The 27,345-nt window shown below is 46.6% G+C and overlaps 1 protein-coding gene across 1 annotated transcript; it reads right to left on the reverse strand.

The window, feature by feature from the left end:
• Positions 1–4,928: 4,928 nt before the first annotated feature.
• DNAJB11 (DnaJ heat shock protein family (Hsp40) member B11) lies at positions 4,929–27,255 on the reverse strand. Its single transcript, XM_039487573.1, has 10 exons — positions 27,039–27,255; positions 25,815–25,971; positions 17,667–17,764; positions 16,181–16,313; positions 14,333–14,475; positions 13,668–13,750; positions 11,698–11,755; positions 9,824–9,935; positions 9,269–9,428; positions 4,929–5,304 (listed from the first exon to the last, which is right to left on the reverse strand). Exons 1-10 carry the CDS (start codon positions 27,104–27,106, stop codon positions 5,240–5,242), a joined length of 1,077 nt encoding a protein of 358 aa, XP_039343507.1. The 5' UTR covers positions 27,107–27,255; the 3' UTR covers positions 4,929–5,239.
• Between the last annotated feature and the right edge of the window lie 90 nt (positions 27,256–27,345).

The raw sequence follows: 27,345 nt of genomic DNA on the forward strand, positions 1-27,345 counted from the left end.
TTCTCCAATGCCTCTTCTAATTTCAGGTGTCCCCCCTCCAACAGAACCAAGTATCCATCCCAAAAGGAGGTGTTGCATTTGCTAAGATTGCTAAAACCCATTCATTGTTTGGTTTTGCTATAATTAAGCTTTGTTCTTTTTTCAATGGAATGCCCTTCCACTTTGAGAGGCATTCTACACTCCATGGCTGTACCAACTCAACTTTTGCCTGAATGTCCTGTAATAATAGCAACCCTTCCTGGTTGTTTTTTGTTCTTGTTTTGCTTGTGCCTGGGTGGTTACTGCCAATGGCACAGCTTCCCATCGCCGCTTCCTTTGTGAGCTTATCTGCCTGTTCATTTCCCCGTTGTAATGGACCTTTTCCTCTATGTGATTTTATTTTAACCAGTCTCAACTTATTAAAATTGGCTGCCAATTCCTTGCCAAAAGATCTTGTGTTTAATTTAAGATCAATCGATTCCTGTAAAAGTCATAGTTTTCCACCACGGAAGATAAATGGTGGTACCTTTATAAACATAATCTAATGCGAATCAGTTCCAATAATTACTTCAGTTTGTTTTTCATCCTCTCCAACACTTCTACAACTGCTGACACATCTGCAAACTGTTCGTCCCTTTTCTAGCTTGTACTGAAAGGATTTAAGTATTTGCCTGTCTTCTGTCTCTGAATCCTGTAATTCACTTTCCTTCTTTATATTATAAGCTACCATCCACAAGACAGATTGTTTTTCCAATTCCGGTTCAACCGGAGTTGTCGTAAAGACAGCGTGTGCTTTAGATTCCTCCTGGGGCTCACAAACAGGTTCCTGACCAGTTAGGGTCAGACTCCATACAGATATTTCAGGTTCTTTCAGGGTGAGCAATTGGACATTTTCTGTCATGAGAGCAAAGACCCATTGTATAGCCTTATCCACTCACATGCCCTTTGGATACATTTTCCTGACTTAGTAGTTTTCCCAGAGCATGATGGCTTTTAACAATTACTTTACTTGCCCCGATAATTCCCTGGGCTTTCTGTAGTGTCCAGTAAGCAGCAAGTTAGAGCAGTTTGCTCAGATTCCCAGTTAGCTTTCTGGAACTGTTAGTGCTCTGCTATAGTACGCAACAAGTCTTTGTTGGGGGCAGCCAAAGCCGATGCTTCCATTAACCCCCTTTTCAAGCTTTCCCATGAACTAGTTGCTGCTTCTGTCCAGATCCATTGCACCCTTTTAAGCACCTCATACAAGGGTTCTGCCTTTTCTGCATATCCCACCATAAATTCTCAGCGAAAGTTAGTGAGCCCCCAACAGGACTGCAAGGATTTAGTATCCACTGGCATTAGGTTACATTTCACTCTCTCCTTATCTACTGATCTTCTCCCTGCTTGGTGCCGAGTCTGTTTTCCAGATACTGCACTTCTCTCTGTTTGATCTGGGCTTTAGAAGGGTTACATTTCAAGGCGTGTGCTTGGCAGCAACCCAGTAACTGCTGCACTAACCCTTCATGCTCTTCTTCAGTTTCACTATCAAGATCTCATCCACCTACTGAACTATCTTTGCCCTTTGCAACAATCCTCCTTTTCCCAACATACTCCTCCCAGCAGCATGGAATATCGTGGGTCCATCGCAGTACCCCATAGGCAAAACAGTCCAGCAATACTGAGTCCCCTGGAACACAATGTTGTAGCGGGTGGGTAGCATTGGTGGCAGAGATAAATTGCACATGGAAACAGGCTTCCCTGTAGGACAGTGAAAAAGCCTGAGATGAAATCTGTCAGAAATGGGTCTAACATACTGTCCCTGAACATGGGCAAAACCTGTCTTGAATGAACAACCCTCCGCATCCCCCAAGAAAAGAGGTAACAGTTTCTGGCGAAATGAGGTTTGCACTGCCGGAGTCCAATGGAAGGAGGGGCACTTAAAAGTTGTGGGAAGATTAACTCAGATCGTGTTGAAAGCCCATTGTCTGATGTGGATTTTTTTTTAAAATATGGTTTGGAAGGCTTGGGGTTGGTATTTTATTTACTCCTCTTTGGTTTCAGAGCTGCTGTCAAGGGGTCTGGAGTTCAGGATAACACCCACTACCAGGCCAGGCTAAGGTCCTCCCTGGAAAATTTGGGCCAACCAACAAAATGCCCAAACCTGGTTACCACAGAAGTTTGAAAGGGGTGGTAGTGGTGGGGGTCCTGCACCTTGAATTTTTCCTGCCTCTCTAACTTACCAGTCTTTCAGAGAGACTCCTGGATGCTGTATTTCGCCCCACTCAGAACAGGAAAAACCCAGCCAAGGAGCTCTAGCTTCCTGCTTCCAAAATGTCAGCTCCTGCTGCTGAATTTCTGCCCAAAAGGTCCAGGCTGCCGGTACTGGTGCTGGCATTATGCAGCTAGGCCATGTGCAGGAGCATGCAGCAGCTCAGAAGCCCTGGCCCTGCCGGGGGGCACTGAGAAGAAGAAAAAAAATCAGTGCACACAATGGAGAAAGTGCCTGCTTGGAAACAGAGTGTGGAGAGGGCCAGTGGAACTGCCTGACGCTTCCAGTGGAGGGGTCTCACAGGGGAATTAGTGAGGTTGGCAGGTCTCTGCATAGCTCCACTATCTGTCACTATACCGTGCACTAGACCTCAGAGTGTGGCCACCAACTTTTGCAGGTGGCCACACTGACACTTTCCTAAAATACTTATTTAACTTTAGGAAAACCAAATAAATATGCTCATATACACATCCACATCATTGTAATTATTTAAGTAGGTTTGTCTTTTTTGCAGACTCAATAATAAAAATAATGCTGTGAAAAGTGACAGGTGTATGTTTCGTTAATATCACTTTTCCCAGCAGACTTACTAGCTAGCTGGGAGGCTGTGATAAGTGATACTAACAAACATACAAGTATCACCTATCACAGCCTCCCAGCCAGCTAGTAAGTCTGCTGGGAAAAGTGATACTTGTATGTTTGTTAATATCACTTTTCTCAGGACAAATTAAGCCCTGGAAGGGGTGGGGGGGGGTGGGGGGGAAAGAGAAGGCAGTGCAGGCCCAGGGTGATGAATGCAGGGCTGGGGAAGGCAGTGGGGGCCCAGGGTGATGTGGCGGGATGAATGAAGGGCTGGGGAAGGCAGTGGAGGCCCAAGGTGATGGAGGTGTGTGGGGAGCCTGCACGGCTGGAGCCAGCATATGCTGCTGTGTGGTCAGAGCCAGGGGCTGTGCAGCTGAAGAGCCCCTGCTGGCTGCGCAGCCAGCAGCAGGGGTCAGCACCCAGGGCTGGCTCCCGACACATAGTGGCAGGAGCCTGGGACCAGTGGACAGAGCCAGGGGGTGCCCGAAGTCCCACAGCCTGGCTCCCAAAGTCCCGCTAGGCTGAAGCCCGAGCCTTGCCCCCAAGGTAGATTGAAAGCTCACCTTGGTCCTGCAATATTGTGCTCCACCTGTCTCTAGAGGCACAGCAGGGCAGAGCAGCCCAGGGGAGGGGGAAGAGGTGGACACTTTGCCCCCCTTTCTCCCCCATCACCGCCCAGGAGGCTGTTGGGGCCACACAAAAAGCCCCTGGTGGCCACATTTGAGAAATGTTGCACTACAGAGAGCAAAAACAGAGTTGCCTCTATGAGTGGAAGATGGTGAGGAAAAACCTAGTTTTAAACAGATCCCAGAGCAACAGGTGGGAGAAACAGACAACAGCAGAGTGAAATGCTAACACCACAGAGGGGACTGGGGAGCAGCAGGACAGGGAAAAGGGGCACTGAGCTCCTCCCAAGCGCTTTATGTTTGTGCTACTCAAGATATATTTAAGAAAACTAAACTTGAATCCTCCCAACTCTTCTGCCTCTGGCAACAAGCCCCCAAAGTCTCACACAGGGCTACAGTGCGGAGAGGGGTGGAGGGTGTTGGCTTTTCAGGGGAAAGGAAAGCAGCACTGCAGAAGTGTGTATGCACACATGTACGTTCTGCTCTGCTGCTTGGTCTCTGCCATGCTCCCAAAGTAAGGGTCAGCACTACCCCCAGCAGAGCAGAGCAAAAGAGGGGGAGTTGCCCACAGGTGGGAATAGCTGGCTGCCATTTCTCACCCTTTACCTGCATGGAATGAAGTACCACACAGCCAGTTTCTCCATCCGGATGTGCTTCAAGGCTTTTTCAGCTATGGCTTCCCAGTGTGCTGGAACACACAATGGCACACCCCCATGGGCAGCCTCACAGAGGACACCAGAAAAGGCCCAAGAAACCTATCCCAGCCCAGCAGCACAGTCCTCCTCTCCAGCTCAGAGGCTGCAGAGCTGTTGCCTGTATTAGCTGTCAGACGTAGCACAGCTTGTATGTCACACATCTATTTTCATTAGGACAGAGCCTTCTTTACAGACCAAGTGCTTGCAGCTACAATAAAGCCAGTTCTACTTAGCTGCATAGCCAGTCAATTGCCATTAAACTTTGAGCAGTTTTATTACAGTGCTCCCTGCTGCACCTGTTCTCTTGGAGGACTAAGTGCAGGAGATACCAAACTATTCCAGCCAAGCCTGTGCGTGCAAGGAGATGGGGGAGTGGGAAGAATTCCCAGCACAGTTCTAGACTGGGCACAGGAAGAGACGGGTTCTTTTTTTAGAGCTCTATAAAGTGAAGAAAGGGCAAGGCGATAGCTGATATTTTCAAAGACCAGACTCAGTTCTGGCTTGAAATTTTGTGTGAATGTTGCGGGCAAAAGACTATTTTTGGCATTAAGAGAGTCAGAAGAGGCCATCTTCACCACCACCTCCAGAACTCCATCCAATGGCTCTATAGCTACTCCCAAGGCCCTGACTCAGTTCACTTCTAATAGAAACTGACCTCTTTCAGGGGAGTTGTGTATTCTGAAAGAATACGGCCCATTAGGCTCCGTGGGGAGGGGCTGAGAATGAGAGGAAATGTTAGGGGAAGATCAACGTGAGAGACACAAAGAGAAACGAGGAAAATACATTGAGAGGGTCAAGAAAAGTAACATCAAAATATATTTAAAAACCAGAATTTCCAATTTGCACTGAGTTTAACACCCCCTGCCCCCATTTTCTTTGATCAGGGGCTTTTCTCACTGCTCCATTACCGGGAACTCTATAGGCAGCACCAGTTATGCCCTGAAAAAGGAAATATTTTCCTTAAGCCATCTGACCCCCTTCACCATTTGCAAAAATCTGCTTGAACCATCTCTCCACCCTCCCTCCTTTTTGTTCTACAATGGGCAGAAGATTGCAGATAAATATCACTGATTTCACTTTTCATTTGCAATCAAGTCCAATTTGTTGTGTTAGTATCCCTGCAGTCCATTGTACACCTTCTGCACAGATCCTTGTTTCAACAGCTGTTTGAGACCTACAAGAGAAAAGGAATAGTTACCAAACAGGCAGCTAGAGGAGATGCTCAAGATTCTCCCACACATACTACCACATCCTACTGGCCTGGGAGAAAAGTTGAGCCCAGGATACATTCTCTGGCCTCCTGTGTTGCTAGAACAATCCACTTACCCAGTAAAATGCTAGACTGTTTTCTTTACGTGTTAATATTGATACCACACTTAGCAAAGCCATGTTTAAAACTATTTCAATGGATTATTTTGATGTCTTCTGATGTCCTGTCTATATTCATGTCTTGTCTGAAAGTGAGGGCTGGGATCTGATTGACTGGCATGAGGTGTCAGATGCACTGGTTAGCACTCGCAACACAATATCCCACCTACTTGCATCACTAAGGGAAAGACAGGCCCACCTGCATCTCTGCCACTTAGGCCTGGTCTACACTAAAAAGGGGGTTCGAATTAGGGTACGCAAATTCAGCTACGGGAATAGCGTAGCTGAAGTCGAAGTACCCTAATTCGAACTAATCACCCGTCCAGATGCGGCAGGGTCGAACTCCGCGGCTCCCCCGTCGACTCCACCACCGCCGTTCGCGGTGGTGGAGTTCCGGAGTCGACGGGAGCACGTTCGGAGTTCGATATATCGCGTCTAGATGAGACGCGATACATCGAACTCCGAGAAGTCGAACGCTACCCGCCGACCTGGGCGGGTAGTATAGACGTAGCCTTAGTGGCCTAGGCTGCAAGACATGGGTGGGAGCAAGAGAGACAGGAAAGAGTGTGTACAGTTCTGCTGGTCTGAAGCTCAGCTTCCTGTCACGAAAGCAGCAGAAATGCTACTTCACTTAGACTTTTAACCCTGTGGAGTGCTGCACGTTGCTTGCTCCTCTCTGAACATTCCAGACTGCTCCTTCAGCTGCACAGGAGTTAAAGCTCCAAAAGAGTAATAAAGCCAATTCAAAGAGAAGCAATGTAAGTATAGAGCTCAGGTGTAAGCATAGGAACCCTCTAGAAAGCAATCTCTGGCCGGTAGGTGGCAGAGAATCTGGTCAAAGGGACATCAGAGAAGCAGAACAAGGAGATTGTTTTCCTGTCTTTAGAGATATCCTCTGGCAGGATTCTCGCTGCTGGAGCAAAAGAAGCTCATGAGATGCCTCAAAAGAAGGTGCACTTAACATTACAAACAGCAGGGCCAGTGGCCAAGAATGAGAAAAGGAAGGAATTTTTTCCCTCGCTAGATAAACAGAAAAGTACAGGACTAAGTATTTCCTGAATATTTAGGCAGCACAGCTGCCATTCAGACAGACAGTCAATTTATGTCGTCGATCCCCTAATGACTCCAGTAGCCCAGGGGAGAGACATGGGTTAATCTTCTGACATCCTCCAGAGTGGTGTCCATTATCAGTCATCTCAGAACACGAAGCCCCAGCCAGTGCAGTTACACTCCACCTACCTCCACATATCTTGCTCAACCATGCAGCACTGACACCAGCCCAAAAGACACAACATTTGTAGTGCTGTTCCCTCCAACAAATCAGACCCTGTGGTGGTAGGGAAGTATCCTAGAGTTCCTATGAGCAGAGAGATCCAGCCTGCACAGTCAACCACCCTCACTGAGGGACAGGAAAAGTGCCACTGAGTGCTCTGTGGCAGCCTTGCATAGGACAGTGTCTAGACAAGGTTGCCAAGCACAACTGGTAACCAAAAAGCACCATCACCCCCCGTGCTTCTAGTGCACTAATACAGGAGAGGGAATTCCAGGGCTCTTGATGGAGACCTAATGGCTCCTCCTCCCTTCATCTCTTTAGTGAAGGCTCCACCTCCTCAGATGGGCTGGAATGCAATGTCACTGCCTTCAAGTGCTATACGTGAGATGGGGGCTGACACTTGGAGGATCTCTTTGCTTTGGGGGAAGATGTACCATGCATTCTAGATGGGAACTGCTCTACAAGACTTTGTGGCAGGCAGCAGAGTGTGCACTAGTACCAAGTCTCAGCACCCAGTCTTCACTGACTCAGGATTTATTCTGCAGGGCATTTTGCACCACCCTTGTGCCAAACCAACAGAATCTCTCTCTCCAGGAGGGGTTGGATTGAATTCCCATCACCACGCTTTTTAAGTGTGGAGTGACATTTGCAAGCATTCTTCATGTCCCTGCACATTGTGACCCAATCCTGGTCAGGGACATCGTTCTGCTACACTGACAGAGCAGCCTTTCTTCCTCCTCTGACATGTACGCCGAAGAGAAAGAGGGGCCCTGAAAGCCCAGCACAGATCAGAGCAAGCAACAATGCACTGGAGACAAGGCTCCTGGAGAAAACAGTAAGACACCTGGACAGAGAGCCAAAGCTGCAGCACACACCTAAAAAAGTGATGGAGAGCTTTAAAATCAGGATTGAAAGGAAGCTGGTGCTGCAGCTGTCAGGAGCTCCCCCACTGACTAGTCAAGAATGAAGCAACTGGAATATTCTGAAGGCAGCATTTCTACACTCTGATGGTGGCACATGACACTACTAAGGGGCTGGCTTCCACTCTATAAATTCTGGGAGATGCAGTTCCGCCATTCTTACACTAGGAGGCAGATACCCAGGAGGGAGACTCCTGGCAAACAGTGTCTTCGGAAAATGTGTGTGGTGGCCTTGAGCAAGCCCAAAGGTAGTCCAGATGCTTCCCTCTAAGCTGCTTTGGAAGTGGGAGAAGAGAGAGTCTCTCCTTGAGCATCCATATTTAACTGTGCCAGGATCCAATTCCTTCCTCTCTTAGGCCTGGTCTACACTAAGGGGCGGGGGGGGTGTCGAACTAAGGTACGCGACTTCAGCTACGCGAATAGCGTAGCTGAAGTCGAAGTACCTTAGTTCGGGCTACTCACCAGTCCAGACACCGCGGGAACGAAGTCCGCGGCTCCAAGGTCGACTCCGCCACCGCCATTCGCGGTGGAGGAGTTCCGGAGTCAACCGGAGCGCGTGGGGAGTTCGAACTATCGTGTCTTGATTAGACGTGATAGTTCGAACTCCGAGAAGTCGAACTCTCCGCGTCAACCCGCGCGGTAAGTGGTAGAACTTGGTTTCCATCATCCCCGCTGGAGGGATATGTGGAAGAGCAGCTCCTTTTTGCTGCTGCCTGGAGTACAGGAGCAACGCCTACCGCAGGTACTGGGGGAGGGGGTGGTGGGGAGGTTCTTCTAACAGTGGTTCAGAAGCTGTGAAGAAGTGGGGGCTAAAGATGCTGCTTCTCTGTCCTGCTCCCAACTTTATGAGAGCTACCTGCCCTGCCAATTGCCACCCTCAATTTAGGTCAGACATTCACCCTCTAAAGAGGATTAAGTTGCAGCAAACTAAGTCCACTTTACTCCTGTGTGAGAGCATCACAGAGGTGGGGGTTAATGGGCTATAATTTATGCATGTTGATTTCATAGCGTTAGCTGATTTTCCTTAACTTTCCTGAGCATTCCTGCGTAGACTTGGCCTATGTGCTTAGGGTAAGGAGAGGTGGGGAGAAAGCGTCTATTTCCTGATGCAGCAGAGCAGCTTTCACCTTAACATCAGAGCAATACCCAACTCCAAAGAGAAGTAGAGGCAGATGCTGGGAAACTGTGCTGTTAAATCTGAGATACCATTCTAACAAGGGTGAAGCCAGTGCAGGGCTAAGTCCAGTTCTAACCCATCTCCAACAAGGGTGCAATCGGTCCCTTGGATGGGAGCTCTGAAGCAGCTCCAGATTTGTCAATGCTATACAAATATCAGACCAGAGGTCCATCTAATCTAATCTGGTAGCCTTCCAAGTACAGCAACTGAAACCAGATGCTTCAGAGGAAAGAACAAATTGCCCACAGTGCACCTAGCTAATTATATTATGCTGTATGCAGCGGTGGGGGAGAGAATTCCTTCCTGATCCCTGCAGGCGGTTATCTTAAAATCATATGACAAAACTCTATCATTGTTCAGAAAATGCTGAGATGTTGTGGTAGGTTTTTAAAGCACAAACCTTCCCGCTGTTCATCTGTCAGCTGCTCTTTGGGGAAGTCCACATCAAAAGTAATGATTAGTGAGCCTTTGATGTTGTTGTTATCGAAGTTGGGAAGACCTTCTCCTTTTTTCCACAGTTTGGCTCCAGGTTTTGTGATTTTATCCCGGGCAACATGAACCTACAAAGCAAGGGAAATTTGAGAACAGTGAGTATCCTGTTATCATAAATTTCCTTTATGGCAATACTAGAAAGGCATGCTCAATACTGAATCTGCCACAAAGCCAGTAATATTCAGTACCAGGATATGTAAGAACACTGACACAGAGCTTAGGATAACATATGCCAGCACATGCCCCCTAGCCTGCAGGCTAACCAGGTACTGTATCCTCACTTGTAGCCTCTGGAGCAGACTCCAGATAGTCAAAATGGGTCTTTTTTTAATCTCTGGATGAGACAAGATTGTCTATGGCCAACAGCTGCAACCAGGAGTGGACAAGTCCCTGTGGGGCACAGGGAATTCATTACTGAAATAATTTTGCTTGTAGAGAACATGAAAGTAAACTCTTGCCTCACCTTGTGCCCATCTAAATGGGCAATATCCATTTCAAAGCCTATCAGTGCCTCGACCAGCGAGATAGTGACGTTTGTATACAAATCATCTCCTCTTCTTTCGAAGACTGGGTGCCTGTGAACAGAACATAGGAACTTGAACCACTGACCTCTCTTCCCACCTCTACTGCAAAAGTCAGGACTAGAGCTGAGCAAAATTGTTTTGGGAAATAGTAAAGTCACAGAAATATGCATTTTTTTATGGGACTGAAACAATGAATGAGTTCAGGTTGAATTCAACAAATGGCTCTGGCTGAAAAAGAACTGAGAATAAAAATGTCAAAGATGTTGTTTCGATTTGACATTTGAAATGTTTCATTTCAACCTGAACAAAGCTTTTCAATTTTTCATTTTGGCGAGAAAAATTCAAAAGGAACCGATTTTGTTTAATATTTCCATTCAGACACAGAACTGAAAAGTCAATTATTCAGGACCTCTAGGTTGCTTGCTTCCCTCCATTTATGAAAAGGCTTGGAAAATTCACATAAATCTCAGAAGAATGGAGAAGACATTCGTAAGTCTGATTCAGCTTCCTTTTCCTGTGCTAGGGGATGTGCATTACTAAGAATCTTGCCCTGTGAACTGAAAGGAGTGGAGAGGTGTGATAGGCACACTCCAGCCCCCGCATACTCCAAGTGTCCCCCTGCAGTGTCCAGCCCCATATCCATTGGACACTCACGGAATTACCAGGCCTGCTGGTCCCAAAGGAACAGTTCACTGTCGCTTACTACTTACACCTTAGAACACAGCTCCATGTAACATATAACAGAGAAAGCAAGTGTAACCAAGGCTGGTGGAAGGCACAGTGTGACTGTAGACAGGCTGCTGGGGTCAGAGCTGCTGATCCAGGGCTGTCTAGCACACAGAAACTCAGGGTGCAACCTGCATGCAGGTAGCTGCTTGTGAGCATCCCAGGCTGGGAGCTACAGTGGTAAAGCATTGTAAGGCAGCCAGGGTTGCAGGGCAAGTGGTGACACAACCCCTCCCTGCTCTGGATTGCACTCTGCACTGTCTCATACATACCTAACTTCTCACATTTTTCATACATACATCTCACAATGGTTATAATGACCAGTGCGACACTGGGTTCATTAGAGACCTTTCATTATATTCTCTAGTAAACGAGTATGTATATCACAGATGAGGGGATCCCCGTAACTCTTATGCACCTCTTTGCCCTTTGACAGTTGGCACAAAGAGGGATCTGGGACACAAGAGCTGTGTCAAACAGTCCCACATGACTCATCCAGCAGCTTCCTTTTTCCTGTTCTAGCGACATGTATTACTAAGAAACTTTCCATTCACAGGGCAAGAGGTGGAGAGGAGTGCCAAAGTATCATGTGATTCATCCAGCAGCTACCATCTAATCTTAGATTTGGGGCCAAACAAAGCAAAAGGGAAGCATCCTCTGAACAGCTGGCAATAATCTCAAAGTATTCCAACTCCCTTAACATATGACACTCTGCTCTGCAGAGTCCTGCCTCCAGCTCTCCACAAAATCATCAGAGGATTGGCTCTCTCGCCTCACTGATGCTGCTGATGGATAACAGAGGTGCCATTTGAACAGCAAAATTGATACAAAAGACACTGGTAAATTTTCTGTCTAGTATAATAATAATAATTGGAGATATACTAATCCTAGAACTGGAAGGGACCTTGAAAGGTCATCAAGTCCAGCTCCTTGCCTTCACTAGCAGGACCAAGTACTGATTTATGCCCCAGATCCCTAAGTGGCCCCCTCAAGATTGAACTCACAACCCTGGGTTTAGCAGGCCAATGCTCAAACCACCGAGCTATCCCTCCAGGAGAGAAGTAGATTAGCCAGGCAGGTTACTTACTTGAGAACTTTTATTCGGAAGCGTAAGTCACCTGGCTCCCCATCTACATGGGGTTCACCTGTGGAAGTAGGTTAGAAATGGTGTGTTACACTAAGTCATCAATTGGTGCTTCACCAGCAATTAGCCAGCTTGTCTGACAGACTCAGCTCACTAGATGGCTTGGTCTTGTATTCGTCTAAGCTGAAAAAAATCCACACCATTTTTACGAAGGACTCCCTACCTACATGCAACTTCGTAGATGGAAGACCCCAGGCTTTTGCAGTCATGTCTCAATGAACATTGTAGCATGAAATTAGTGCAGAAGACTCACTTATAGAATGTGTGTGTGACAGATATGGCAATGTCCTGTCACATCCTTAGGACACTTTATTGAATAAAGTTTAAATATCTTTGAGGTCCATTGTATTAAATGAATGATTTATGTATTATTGTGGTTGTCAGCTGCAATTATATGTAACCTCTCTGGATTGCAGGGGGGGGGAGGGAGGAGGAGGAGGAGTAGGAGTAGGGGGAGAAAGCAGACAGATGTGAGACCTTGAAATTCAAAGGACTATATTAAAAATGTGCCAGATGAATGGACATGGAGGGACAATAAATGTTAAGTGTATTTCCTGGGGAATACCTAGGGAGAGGTTGATGCAAATTCCTCCCCTCAGGTTATGTGAAAACTCAGCCTTTTGAAGCTACGCCCTGAGGAGCAGGTCATTGTCTGCCGATTACCTGTTCCCAGAGATGAGATCAAAGGCCTGAACTGTACAAAAACAGCTGAACTGCTCAGCCTGGGTTCTGGTTCTGAATCTGAGAGTTATTAACTTGTAACCACAGAGACAACCCAGTTATGGGTAATTAAAGGACTGACACCTACCAGAGCCAGAGGCTGGAACTGGGGTGACTCCTGGTAAGCTTTTTAGCATCTGGGTAGGTTCTTTTATTGTTTTGATTTTTTCTCTGTAATACTTTCACCTTAACAATAACTGTGCTTTCTTAGATAGAGCTGTGTGATAGCTTATAACCATGGGGAACAGACTAGTCATAACCTCTGGAGAGAAAGCAAAGCGCAGATGCTGGTCTTTTGGGCAGTCTGGCTTGCTGCAGACATCACAGTGTAGACTGGGAACTGTGCAGCCTTGGAGATCTCTCAGTCAGGAGGGAAATGAGATGCGGGCCTCTGCCCTAGAGAGATGACTTTTGAGAAGCTGGAAACCTCTAAGTGGGTGCTGTTGAGGGACCACACTGGAGGAGCACAGGAGCCGCTGCCATGAACTGTGACAATGTGGATTATCCAAAACCTACACAGCTATAGTTGAGATACTGTGTAGCACTACAGCTCACATTGATGACTAAAGGCAACCAAGGGTTTATTGGGACATGAAGTCATGATACTAGTTAATTCTGTTAAATGGCTAGAAGAAGAATTTTTGCATAATGGAGACTTGCTGACAAAGCAGGTTGTAGGCAGAAACTGGGTCTGTTTCTGAAGCACGTACCTTTCAGCCCCCTTGGAACGTCAAGGGTGAGCTCAGGCATAGGGTACAGTGATATAGGATTTAGCATTCTGCTCTGTTTTCCCTTTTGACTTCCTGCTTTCACTCTGTCAGATCTGAACAAGTGACAATGGAGAAAGACTCCGCATGCTTGGGCCAGGGGACTTGTGTACACACTTCAAATAGAGCTGAGCATTATGGCAGACATATGTCACAGGTCCCCTTTCTGATAGGAATGCTTTCCCTTTCTGTTGCCAGATGTCTAATATAAAAGCAAGGGGGCTGAACTCTTTAAGCAGGACATTACTAAAATTGACTGTAGGGTGCAGTCTCTAGATTGAGAGAATGCATAGGACAAAACAACTGCTTAAAAAGGAGCAAGATTAAAACAATGCCCCACAGGAAGCACTGAGATTCCTTAATGCTGCCCTCTTCATAATCATCCTAGTGTTACCAAAGCTGATCTCTATGGTGGTAGTGCCATACCTTCCCCGATGAAGGGGTACTCCATGCCATCCCTCACGCCTGGCTCTATCTCTACCTCTAGTGTTCGCTCTTCATTCACAAGCCTGGGGAGATAAAGAGAAACAAAGTAGAAGAGTGGATGCTGTGTTCAGCAAGAAGACAGGTTTTACTCATTTTATTGGACTAGCGCAGGCTACTCCCACTGTGGACTGCTGCTTTTCTCCTGCTGCTTGTATCATTTACTGCACATTACCCAGAGCGGAGGGCAAAAGGTGTCTCTTGCTCTGTCTCCACTGGTGAGCCCTTATAGACAGAAAAGAGCTAAGCTACTGAAACCATCCCAAGATCCCATGTACATCACTACTGCAGCAGTCCCCACCTTCACATACCACAATGGGGAACTGTACTCCTGTTCTACTTCAGCCCCTTTCATAGCAGCGCAGAATGACCTCTTTAGATGGGTGTAAAGTCAAGGAGAGTGGAGCTAAAAATGCAAATTAAAAAACCTTTCACCTAATCCAGCTTCTCATTCCTGCCATGACTGCAAAGTATACGATAAAACCAGCTCTCTTTCCCAATAAGCCACGTGGGTCATACTGGTCACACATGCATGTCCTTCCCCCATCTAGTGGCCAGTTGTGATTAGCTATCCATATCGCAGTACAAGGCAGAAACACAACACTCACTTGACATTGGGACACTCATCACAGACAACTTCTTGAGTCATCTGGAAACGCCCAGGGCCTAGCTGGGTGGTCCTCATCTCCTGCCGGCAGTTGCATTTCCGTTTGCCAGGAGCCTGCCGGGCTACTGGCTTGTTCCTAACAACCTGCAAGAAACACATCCAGCAGTTTCATATCAACCAGTCACACGGTATAATGATCTTGAGGCTTTGCAAATAGAATGGTTCCTTCAAGAAACACATTCTAGACAACAAGCTCCAAGATATCTGTGCTGCACCCAAAACAATAATTGCCTTTGATCTTGGAAATGCCTTCCTGAATACAGTCTTCAATTCACTACCTGAGAACCCACGGTGTCACTGTTATAGTCATGTTCCTTTTAAGCCTGCTTCCCAATGCTTATCCACCTTTCTAATAAAAAAAGGTAACATTAGGCTGAAACATCTGATGCCTTTGATGAATTATTTTGGGAAGCTGGCTAAAATGCCATTCCGTTTACAGTAACTAGGAAAGAGTTTTTTCTCTAAAGATATTTTTAGATTTTTTATTTTTTTTTCATATTTACATCTCTGAACAAGATTATTTTAAAGATTTAAATCTGGCTGAGGCATTTGTCACTGAAGACAACACTTGAAGACTGCAAGCTCTGCAAGTGCAGTACATGATGATTCTTCTTTTTAACAGGGGTATGCCATAGTGCTAAGCTCCTGGCTTTATTTCAAAACATGTCTTTATACCTGTTTTTTACTGGGTTTAAGGTCTAACAGGATTTCTGTGTCCAGATTCAAGTACTTCTGATGTGCATTTGTGTCCATTTCCATATTATTTGGATGGGAAATCAAATAATTTTTTACACTGAAGAACCCGAGGAAATGAAACATGAAAACTGTTAATACAATGTTGAGATTCAGGAAATTAAAGTTATAGTTCCTAAATCTACCACAATTTGGCCCTATTTTATGTATTAAGGTATACAGTTCATATATACTATGGTACATTGCTATTTACACACACTGGGTATATCTACACTGCAGCTGGAAGGTGTGATCACAGCATGTGTAATCTAGGTAGATCAAAGATAGCTTGAGTAACATTAGCAGTGAAGATAGCCATGCCCACCCAAGACATACTTCAATGGCTAGCTTGGGTACATCGACATGTGCTGCAATCATACCTGACTGCAGTGTAGACACACATACCCTTTAAGTTAATGGCATTGCTTTGGGAACCATAATTTTCAGTTGCCTGATTTACACACTTGAACCCTCAACTATAATGCTCGATTAATACAGCTTTTTTGCATTTAATTCAGTACTGGGGATTGCCAGCATTAGAGACATAACTAGTTAAATGAAAGCACCGTATATTTGCTAAACACAGAATGTTAGACGTCTGTTGTGACGGAGATGCTTGGCCATGTAAAAATTCAGTTAGATTAATATGGTGGCAACTACTTTGCTGAAAGAGGCAGGGTTTGATATGAGAGGACCTGACTTCAAGAGACTAAATAAATTTACATCTTGTTTAATGTTTCATCTCTTTGCTGCAGCTTTCTATTGGGTTTTAAAGTGACCTACTTGAAAACATCCCCTTCCCCACAGTGCTTTTGGTTCCCAGAACAGTATCAGGTACTTGGCAGCAACAGGAGGATGTAGAGCATAAGAAATTCCAGCATCGCCTCTCACCCATGTCTGTTTTGTACCTCACCCCTCCTCAGACACACTGTTCGGAAGTAACCCATTTCCATTTCTTTCTAAGAATGCACTATTCCCACCAACAGCTAGGCCAACAGTCAGCAGCAAGCTCCAGGGTTCAACGGGGAGGCTCCTAGAAATAGACTGTTACACTTACTTCCACAAAGTTTCCTGAGTACACTTCCTCCAGTGTAACTTCCAGGTCCACAATGATGTCACTTCCCCGTGGAATATTCCTGTCTTGCTGACGAGGACTTCCTCCAAACATGAAACCAAAGTCCCCAAAGAAGCTACGGAGTAATGGACATTCATTAATTCAGGAAGAAGTTTAAGTTCACTCCAGCTATGTGGTTTCATAAACAGGATCTCTGTTAGAACACAGAGATCGAATGCAGCAATACGCTTCCTTGAAGCCTCTTCTCACCACCATATAAGATGCACTGTACAGCAAATTGAACATTGTCAAACCAAATGCTTATTCTTGGCCGATATTCCTTCAAATACAAGTTGCATGCTTTCAAAGACAAACAGAAATCAGTCATTTTGGGAGAGATTTCCTTATTTAAAGTCATCACAGCTAGGAATAAATTTCTGGCACCACATCTAAGGTACATGGCCCCGATAACCATAGTATCTGAGTTCTTCACAGTCTAACATATTTATCTCCTGTGAAGCAGGAAGCACTATTAATCTCATTTACTGATGGAGACTGAAGCACTGAGAGGCTTCGTGACTTGCATCCTCACAAAGGAAGCCTGTGGTGAAGTAGGAAATTGAACCCAGGTCTCCTAAATCCTAGGCTAGAGCCCTAGGACATCCTTTTATGCAGTACCAACGTTCAGACAAGGACACTATTTGAGGGTGGACACTGAGGGGTCTTCTTGAGGAATGCGTCAACTGGCTTCAAGGGAATCCAGCCCTAGCAGACAGAGTGTTTAGTGGAGGAAGAGACAGAAACCAAGCATGGCCTTTCTTTTTATTCAGTCAAACTAGTCAATAGGGGCTGCTCTCATCCTTCAAGCAGACCACACCAGCAGATACTGACACCCTAAAGGACAACTGTAGCAAAGATATCTCTATCAGAAATGAATAATCCACAGGTTTACCCTGAAGCAAGAGGTGCTGTTTGAAGTGCTAGTGAATGAAGAGGTCAGATTTTGCTGTACTTAAACCAGTAAAAACCGGGAAAAGATACTGTACAGTTTTCCTTAAAAAAAACCAAACAAACCCCAAACCATTATCTGTGGCAGTGTAATAAACACCAGGCACACCCCAGAGGATGCAAGAAAGATTCTGCATATTTAATGCAATTACAATCTATTATACATCACTCACACTAGCAAATCTGCCAAGTGAACAATGCTGGTTTGTGGGGGAGAGAGAGAACAAACATGGTCTTCATGCCCATTACTCAGTGGAAGAAGGGACTGGGATGTGTGTGAAAGCAGCAGCTAGGATACGAGTGTTGAATACACACTGTTGATTCATTTATCTTTGACCAGGGAAAAATGAGGAGATTGAGGCTACTAATAACAAAGCATCTGGTCAGTGCTGGAGTCCGTGAAGTAGTATTGGTGTCTTTATATTATGGACAAAATTAGTCTTCCCTGCCTGCAGAGTAGTTTGCCTGGATGAAAGCTTACTGTGAGAAGATGTCTCCATGGGAACCCTGGTGACCATCTTTCAATCCCTCCTCGCCATATGTGTCGTACTGCTTTCTCTTCTCCTCGTCTGAGAGCACCTGGAAGGGCAGAGGATGTGGGACAATAAACACTAGTGCGTAAGTGAACTAGGTTATTTAGACAAGGCTTTTGAAATGAACCCTGATGTTATTCCTAAATGAGGAACAAGAGACAATGGAGGCACTGAGAGAAGACTGTATTATGGTGGTGCTGGTCATGACTCCATTATTACCATTAAGTCAAAAGTTTTCAGTTTAACGAGAGCTATAAACCTCAGCTGTGTTAAGGTGGAATAACTTCCCAAATTCATGGAATGTGTGACAATCAGATGTACTGATCCATTGATCCAAAAGTATGTGAGGTGGCTGTTAAAGTTTTGCATCAGGGTGGGACTTTGAAGAAGCTGCAATACATACAGCTTTTGGGTATCTGTTGGAGATGGAAGCAAAAGCCTTATAGAGTACTGGAGTGTGTTATTGACAGTGTTATACTCAATATGAAGTTGAAAAGGAAGGCACCAGTATTTCCTCTTAACTTCATATTTCCATGCTTCTCAGGTTCCAAGGGGGTAGCATACACCCTGATGCAACCTTAACTGCCACTAAATATAGCTTTTGTTTGCTAACTTATCTTGATATTAGAACAATTACCAGCAGCTATAGCTAGGCTGTTAAACAAATAAATCTTTACTATACCTGTTGGAGCACATTTGAGCATTAGCCTGCTAAACCCAGGGTTGTGAGTTCAATCATTGAGGGGGCCATTTGGGGATTGGCCCTGCTTTGAGCAGGGGGTTGGACTAGATGACCTCCTGAGGTCCCTTCCAACCCTAAGGACCTTGAGCTGCATGAAACATAACTTTCCAAAATAACGAGGAGTCCGGTGGCACCTTAAAGACTAACAGATTTATTTGGGCATAAGCTTTCCTGGGTAAAAAACCCACTTCTTCAGATGCATGGAGTGAAAAAATCACAGATACAGGCATAAATATACCGGCACATGAAGAGAACTCAGTACCAATGTAGGCACAAGAACAAATGGATATAAACTGGCCATCAGGAGGTTTAGACTTGAAATTAGACGAAGGTTTCTAACCATCAGATGAGTGAAGTTCTGGAACAGCCTTCCAAGGGGAGCAGTGGGGGCAAGAGAAATATCTGGCTTCAAGCCTAAGCTTGATAAGTTTATGGAGGGGATGGTATGATGGGATAGCCTAATTTTGGCAATTAATTGATCTTTGACTATTAGCGGTAAATATGCCCAGTGGCCTGTGATGGGATGTTAGATGGGGTGAGATCTGAGTTACTGCAGAGAATTCTTTTCTGGGTGTCTGGCTGGTGAGTCTTGCCCACATGCTCAGGGTTTAACTGATTGCCATATTTGGGGTCGGGAAGGAATTTTCCCCCAGGGTACACTGGCAGAGGCCCTGGGGTTTTTTCGCCTTCCTCTGCAGTGTGGGGCACGGGTCACTTGCTGAAGAATTCTCTGCACCTTGAAGTCTTTAAACCACGATTTGAGGACTTCAATAGCTCAGACATAGGTTAGGGGTTTGATACAGGAGTGGGTGGGTGAGATTCTGTGGCCTGCGTTGTGCAGGTCAGACTAGATGATCATAATGGTCCCTTCTGATCTTAAAGTCTATGATTCTATGAAGGGAGTGTACAAGTGGAGAACCAGTGTTGACAAGGCCAATTCAGTCAGGTTGGATGTGGTCCTCTCTCAATAATTGATGAGGAGGTGCCAATACCAAGAGAAGGAAAATTGTTTTTGTAGTGAGCCAGCCACTCCCAGTCCCTATTCAAGACCAAATTAATGGTGTTAAGTTTGTAAATGAACTGTAGCTCCGCAGTTTCTCTTTAAAGTCTGTTTTTGAAGTTGTTTTTTTTTTTTTTAAAGATGAAGTTTAAATCTGTTATTGAATGTCCAGGGAGATTGAAGTGTTCTCCTACTGGCTTTTGAATGTTACCATTCCTGATGTCTGATTTGCGTCCATTTATTCTTTTACGTAGAGACTGTCTTGTTTGGCCAATGTACATGGCATTGCTGGCACATGATGGCATATATCACATTAGTAGATGTGCCCCTGCTGAATGCGCCCCTGATGGTGTGGCTCATGTGGTTGGGTCCTCTGATGGTGTCGCTAGAGTAGATATGGGGACAGAGTAAGCAATGGGGTTTGTTATAGGGATTGGTTCCTGGGTTAGTGTTTCTGTGTGTGGTGTGTAGTTGCTGGTGAGTATTTGCTTCAGGTTGGGGGGTTGTCTGTAAGTGAGGACTTGCCTGCCTCCCAAGGTCCATGAGAGTGAGGGATTATTTTTGCGGATACAGACTAACACAGCTACCCCTCTGACACTTTCCAAAATAGAAACCTTCCAGACTGGAGTGTTCCATGCTTTGTCTGCCCAGAGCTGAAATAGTTTGTAAAGTTGGAACACTACTGGTTAAGCTGTTTTAAATTAGGGCGAGGAGGCAAGAATCACACCTTTCCTACAATTTTATTTTTTTAAGACATCGCTATAGTAAAAATGGCTGGTACATGAAATATGGCAAGGCCCTACGTCTCAATGAGGGCTACTGCTTTGTGTGGTTTTGTTTTAATTAAATAGGAGATTTTCAAATAGTCCTTATTCTACATGTACAGCGAGGGAAGATGGGCTGTGCATACATGCACAGCTAACAAATATACACTGCTTGGTTGAAGGCACTTACAACAAGGTCCGATGCGAGTGAGTTTGTAAATTCTGTATGCCATTCAGATGTCCCCACATTACCGTTTGGAAACACCCACAAGAAACACTGCATTGATGCAATACTAAGATTGCACAGTCAGGAAGTGCAAGAACTAAGAGCCCAACAGCAACATTAAATCCGCTGCATTGCACATATAACATTTTCTAATTTTAGTTCTGCAAAAATATTTAAGAACACAATGGACATGTAAGAGTCAATACTGGTGATGGAACCTGAATTTTTATGTTTCCTTAATGGGATTTAGTTGTGTCACCATGGTACCTTAAAGCAATATGGTTAACTTGAAATCTAATCAACTTAAAAAAGAAATTAATGAGTTTAATGTTTCAAAGACTACATGTGCCCCGAGTCTCCCTGATGCTTTTTGTGATTTTACAATCACAATTTTCCCATTTTTTTTAAAGCTATTGTGTCAGAGATGCACAGAAAGAGGTAAAACAGTAAAATTAACTATACAAAGTGGCGTCAAAAGTGTCAGGACCCACATCCTGCAAAGCCTTACACGTGCTAGTAGTCCCATTGATTTTAAATTGGACTAATCATGAATGTAAAGCTAAGCATGTGCATAAGTTTTCAGAGATCTGGAACTTTAAGTTGGAAAGAAAACAGATAAATATTTTTCACACAGAAGAAGTGGTGAATTTCACTATTTCCTGTTTGCAAGAGAGAGAGAAACCCCCCCACTTCCCAGGATAACTTAAGGATTTCCATTCAAAGTGAGTAAATAGTTTGCTTTAAAAAGAGGTCCAAACTCAGCAAGACCAGTAGAAAACTTCCCTGTATTATCTGACCAAAAGTTACATCATCTTCTTTCATGCACTCACAACTATGTACTTGTGCAACAGTGCTTCTACAGTGAGGAACGCACCAGATGTGCAATGGCTACAGTTGCAGATCTTAATCAGTTGCACAGCATTAGGGCCACCATTAAACCACTGCAGAAACATAAGTGTGATCCGTATCTGTTCTCCAGCACAGTATCTACTCCAGAAGTTTTACAGACATACATACCCCAAATAAATAGATTCTTACACCTAAATAATCTGCCTGCCCAGAACAGCTGCTCACTCCCCCTCTACCTGAAAATTACTGTCAGTTCCTCCTCAGTGACCTCTCTCTGTTCCCTTGAGGCTTGAATGGAAAGGGATAGAGAAACAGCACCAACCACAAGAGCACAGGAGGAACAGCAGCTGGATAGTCTCTAGACAGTCACCTAAGATACACGTGTCCAGCCTGCATTAATTTGAGGTGTATCCAATATTAAATACGGGGGGTAGTACGAATGTGAGGGTTGCATAAAGTGCATTTGGGATGGCAGGGCCCACCTCTCCTTCTCCCTGGAATGCCACAAAAGGCCCAGGCAGCTAGCCCTTCACTAAACTCTTCAGTGGCCTGGGAAGCCCCCCCGCCCCACACACTTCACTCCCTTCTCCTGGGCCACCAACAGCCAAAAAGAGGAATACCTGTGTTGTCCCACCATAAGTGCCAGACAATAATTTTTAAGGATGTTCTCTCACTCCGTGAATTAAATACAGATTTCAAAATGGGTTTAATAGATGTGAAAGCCAGAAGGGACCGTTACGATCATCTAGTCTGACTTCCTGTGTAGCACAGGGCACAGAATTTCAGCCAGTAATTAAGCCTGAATCAAGCCCATATTTTGTGGCTGAAGTGGAGCGTATTTTTAGAAAGACATTCAGTCAATGTAAAGGCTTTAAAAGTGAGAAAGCACCATATTTGTTAATTAACCATTGAAACATCTTGCCTTCGCTATTAGTTTGATTCTATGTCTAACTTGAGTTAATCTAATTTTAGTTTTCAGCCAAGGGATTTTGTCAATACTTTGTCTCCCAGATTAGTGAAACAGTTCTCTCCAACTAGGTACTTATATACACCACAATCAAATAATCTCTTAATGTTCTCTTTACATTTCTTAAGTCAATTAACTCACATAATGAGAGCACCCTTAAACCAGTTTAAGACTGAAACATTAATTGTGCCATAAGCAACAGATAACAAAAGCCAGGTATCACAGAGTTTGGTCATTTGTCACATATTTTGACAATTTCCATTACACACTGGCAGGTCTGAAGACTTAGAAGTATGCTTCAGCTCCAGACTTAAGGACAACCAGGAATCAAATTTCAAACCTATATCCTACTAGCCTAGGAACAAATGCTAGGGATGGGAGAGGGCCGAGGAACTACAAATCATTTTAAATGATCTATTTCAAGTGCAACTATGAAATCCCAGAATAGCATACCCTGTCTGAAGATTCTAAAAGAATGCATCGAAATGTCCATCATGCACTAGCTTCCCTTCCCCAGCGAGAGAACTTTACACCAAAGTTTTGGTGCTTTGAAAGAATAAGCTATTGTTTTCCAAAAAATTTAGCCACCGCTGTCCTCACACATCCTGAGCATCCACAGCAATCAAGCTGCTTTGGTCTCAGAAAGCGAACTACTGCAATATCTCCTGCAAAATGAAACAAGATGTTCAGAACCCTATATAGGAATCTGCAAACTCCATCAAAGGAGACATTCCCTCTCTCCCACAACATGCAAGAGAGGATAACTTAACTCTGAAAATTAGAAAATTGGAATCCAAAAATTGGCCTGTGACCACTGCTAGAAACCTTAGAGCAGGCCTGCACAACTCGTAAAGCGGTGAGGGCCATATTACTCCAAAGAAAATAGCTGAGGGCCAAACCCCCGGCCATGCTGAATCCCCCGAAACACCCCTTCCCCCAGCACTTGTGTAAGCAAGCGGGGCTCCCACGGCGGCGCCTCCTGCTGGTCTTCTTGGGAATTAGATCATCCAGCCATTGGAGCGCCCTCTGCAGGCCGGTGTCCCACGGCCACTGGCCCCGTGTCCCTCCCAGACCTCGGTGCCCTTTGATCTGGGATGCTGCTTGCTGTGTCCCTCCTAGTCAGTCCCCGACCCACCACTCGCCTCCTTTCACCTCCTCCCTCCCCATGCCCGCCCCTAGAACCTCTGCTGGCTCACTGCTCGCCTCTTTGCCCACCTGTCGCTTGCCCACCCGCTTGTCCCCCACTCGCCGCTTGACCCCCACTCGCCGCTCGCCCCCCCAAGTATAAAGCCTCATTCAAAGACTCAGTGGTCACTATATTACTGCATACAGCAGTCAATCAATGCAGTTGTAGATAAATCTCTACAATATGCATTTTTGTATAACTTTTATATGACTTTGTATTGAACCTTGGTAATATGTTATAGTGGGCGCCTGAGTTAGTATAATTAAGGTAAAAAAAAGTCTTTTTGCTAGAAGTAGAATAAGATCTTCCCCCCACTTTGTAATCGATCTGTTGAATGAATGAGGTGTGAATGAGGAAGACATGGAAGGCAGGCACCTCCAGACAGCTGCAACCCTTGGAGAGGGGATGGGAGCCAGATCAGGCCCAATGCTGCTATAGAGACTCTCACCCGGATGTAATGGGCCAGTGGTAGCCACTCCATAGTTCAGGCTGACCCTAACTTACAACTAAGATCCATTTTTAACTTCCCTGTAACTTCTCCAAAAAATTACCAGATCCCCTGAGCTCTCTTAGGCCTCTCTCTGGGAGGTTTGGTAACCTTCAGAAAAGAGCTTTTGCAATTAAGGTATTTCACAAATATCCATCATTCCCTTTCTGAACATTTTCCTAGCTTCCTACCCCCAAAATGGCTTGGCCCCAAACACCAAGCGTCTGGCTGAGTTGGACAGGGGCCTCTGGGTGTTGCTGGGGGATCACAAAAACCTGTGTCATGCTTATAACATTGACTCTGTAAATTATTTAAACTGCCCTTCTGTTGAGCCCTGGGTGTGCGGCAGGGGCTGCTCTAGAGGAAGAGGTGGGGCCCAGGATCGGGTGTGATGTGGCTAGGATTCTTGGGGACAGGGCAGGGGGGATGGTGAGGAACAGGGAAGAATGATATGGCTGTGGGGTTGGATCCCTGAACTGTTCTAGACTGTCCTGCGTTTGGGTTTTTAGGGAAGCTGTCGAGTATTTGTAAATGAGATTTGTTGATGGGCTAACTGGGCTCCTCTAAAATTTGCAGCTTAACTCTTCAGCTAATGAAGTGGTTCAGATTCATGTGCAGTATGTCATAGTTCTCTCTTCTCTAACGTGGGGATAGACATTTGATTTGATCCTGTCCTCACTTTGCCTTTGCACTGCTGGGAACAGACTCAGGCGCACAGGTTCCCAAAGTGTGGTGGGATTGAGTCCAGAGAACTGGGTGTGTGCACATGGGGCCAGCTTCTTCTGACTGCGAGACAGAAAGAAGCTAAATATACATTTAAGGGTCCTCCTAATGTGGCTTTTCCATGGAAGCAGTTCCTGCAGTGATGACAGCCACATGAACCCCTGATCCAAACACAGCAGCCTGTCTGTTCCTGGGATTAGCAGTGATTCTCCCCAGAGACTGTCAAGCCTTAATGACCCAATTTTCTTTACCACCCTGGGGCAATTACTTGAACATTTGGGACCACGGGGTATTCTGCCATTTCCCTCTCCCAATTGCACCCCCACTCGCCTCCTCAGCCACCCCTCCCCCGCCGCTTCAGCTGCCCGTGTAACAACAGAAAAACCTCCCTCTCCCAATTGCCCCCTCCACAGTCGTGTCCCCCCCGCCCACCTGCCTCCTCAGCCAGCCCTCCCCCACCGCCGGCTCGCCTGCCCCCGCCCCGCTCCCCTCTTCAGCTGCCCGTGTAACAGAAAAACCTCCCTCACAATTGCCCCACCACCACTGCCCCCGCCTGCTTGCCTCCTCAGCTGCCCCCTCCCGCCGCCAGCTCACCTGCCCCCCCGCTCGCCTCCTCAGCCCTGCTCCCCCACTGCCAGCTCACTTGCCTGGACTCTTACCTTCTGCCGTTACCCCAGCCTCCTGCCACAGGCTCACTCTCCAGAGTCCAGCCTGACACTGGCCCCTTCACCACCCTGCCCACCTGCCAGCCAGCCATCCGGCCATTGGCTTGCCTACTCACTCCATGCGGGCCGCACAGTGAGACCACCTACTCACCCCACCGCGGGCCACATGTTGTGCAGGCCTGCCTTAGAGTGACAGCAATCAGGTTAACACACACCAGACTCTTTATGATTTTTCGCTATCACCTCCACTGCAGTTTCTAGTTATTAAACCTGTCTGACTTTTAACTTTTGTTGCTGCAATTCATTACCAACAGTGCAATGTAATCATTGCTGACTCCTCCTGATTAATGCCAGCTCCAAGGACATCACTGGTAAAGAGCACCTGTTCACCCCTCACCAAAATGATGAGATGGGCAGAGATGCCAACAATACAGGAAAACCATGTTTGTGTTAGTACTGGGAGCAGATATCTGATTAACTCACTGACCTCATAGGCAGCACCCAGATCCTGGAACTTTTCTTGTGCTCGTGGATCATCAGGGTTTCGGTCCGGATGAAGCTGCAAAGCCAGTTTCCGATAGGCCTTTTTAATGTCTTTTACTGATGCACTGCGGGACACCCCCAGAATCTTATAGAAATCCCTCCTGAGAAATACAGAGCAAAATAAGCATCTAATTGTGGCCTCTGTCACATAGAACTATTCCACATGTGCTGCACATTTATCACTCATATGACACCACCAACACTGCAGCATCCAAACAACTCAAACAGTAACGAATGCATTCTCCTTGCACACCTGAGAGTTTCAATAAGTACTATTAACACCCTTTTACACAGGAGGAATGGAAGCAAAGAGATATTCAGTGACTGGCTCACGACAATGTGTGTGTGTGTGGGGGGTGTGATGGTGATACTGATGGGGGGCTGTGTGCACAGGGGTGCGTGTGTGTGTCTGTAACAGGATAGTCAGAGGCTGGGGATGAGCATGGGCCAAGTTTGGAAGATGGGAGGACCAGGATAGTAAGGGGCTGCATATGGTGGATGGGCAGGGCCAGGTGTGGGAGCGGTGGGGGGCTGGGATTGTCAGGGGGCTGTGTGTAGAGGATGGATGGGAGACCAGATGTGGGAGCAGGGGGGCCAGAATAGTTGGGGTCTGGGCAGGGGCCAGGTGTGGGGGATGGGCTAGTTGGAGGCTGCGGAGGCGGGGGGATAGGGGCCAGGATAGTCGGGGCTGTGTGTGGGGTTGGGGGCCAAGATAGTTCGAGACTAAGCGGGGCAGGGTTGGGGGATGGGCAGGGGCCGGGGATGGGATAGTCGGAGGCTGTGTTGGGGGTGGGCGGGGGCCGAGTGTGGGGAATGGGGCCCCGGATAGTCGGGAGCTGTGGGGGGGGGGGGCGGAGGGGGAAATGGGCGGAGGCCGGAACGGACTGGGGCTCTGTGTGTGGGGGGAATGGCCGGAGGCCTGGTGCGGGGAATGGGGCCCGGAATAGACCGGGGCGGCGGGAATAGGCGGAGGCTGGTCGCTGCTTGGGGTGGGCGGGGTGAGTGCGAGCGCAGGAGGGGAATGGCGTGGGCGGAGACCGGGGAGACCCACGAGGGGCGGGGGCTGGTCGCTGCTGAAGGGCTCAGAGTCGGCCTGAGGGATCGCGCCCCCTTACGAGGAGCGGACCTAGGCGCCCCCGCAATCCCCGCCCACCGCGGCCGCACTCACCCGGCGCTGGCCTCCCCGAGCAGGTAGAGCAGCAGCAGGCAGAGGCGGCCGAGAGAGCGCGGGGCCATGACGGCGGCGAGGCCTCACTCCCCGCCGAGCCTGCACGAGGCCGGGTCACGGCTCGCTTCGCCTGGCGGGGGAGGGGGGGTCTTCGGCCGGGTCCTGCAGCGGCGGAGACTCAGTCGCCGGTAACCATAGATATGAAACAGAGCCCGGCGAAGAGAGCGGGCCAATCAGACTGTGTCACAGCACGCGACCCCAGTGACACCTCACCAATCACAGTCGAACACTTCATCAACCTCCCGGC

This window comes from Mauremys reevesii, linkage group 9, assembly GCF_016161935.1.
Source record: "Mauremys reevesii isolate NIE-2019 linkage group 9, ASM1616193v1, whole genome shotgun sequence".
Taxonomy (NCBI): Eukaryota; Metazoa; Chordata; order Testudines; family Geoemydidae; genus Mauremys; species Mauremys reevesii.

Excerpts from the sequence above, each read along its gene's own strand:
- DNAJB11 (XM_039487573.1), bottom strand. The coding sequence starts at position 27,106 with ATGGCCCCGCGCTCTCTCGGCCGCCTCTGCCTGCTGCTGCTCTACCTG. Across the intron at positions 9,429-9,823 it reads CCCATTTAGATGGGCACAAG|GTTCATGTTGCCCGGGATAA; the intron begins GTGAGGCAAGAG and ends CTTGCTTTGTAG. Across the intron at positions 5,305-9,268 it reads GACAGATGAACAGCGGGAAG|GTCTCAAACAGCTGTTGAAA; the intron begins GTTTGTGCTTTA and ends TTTCTCTTGTAG.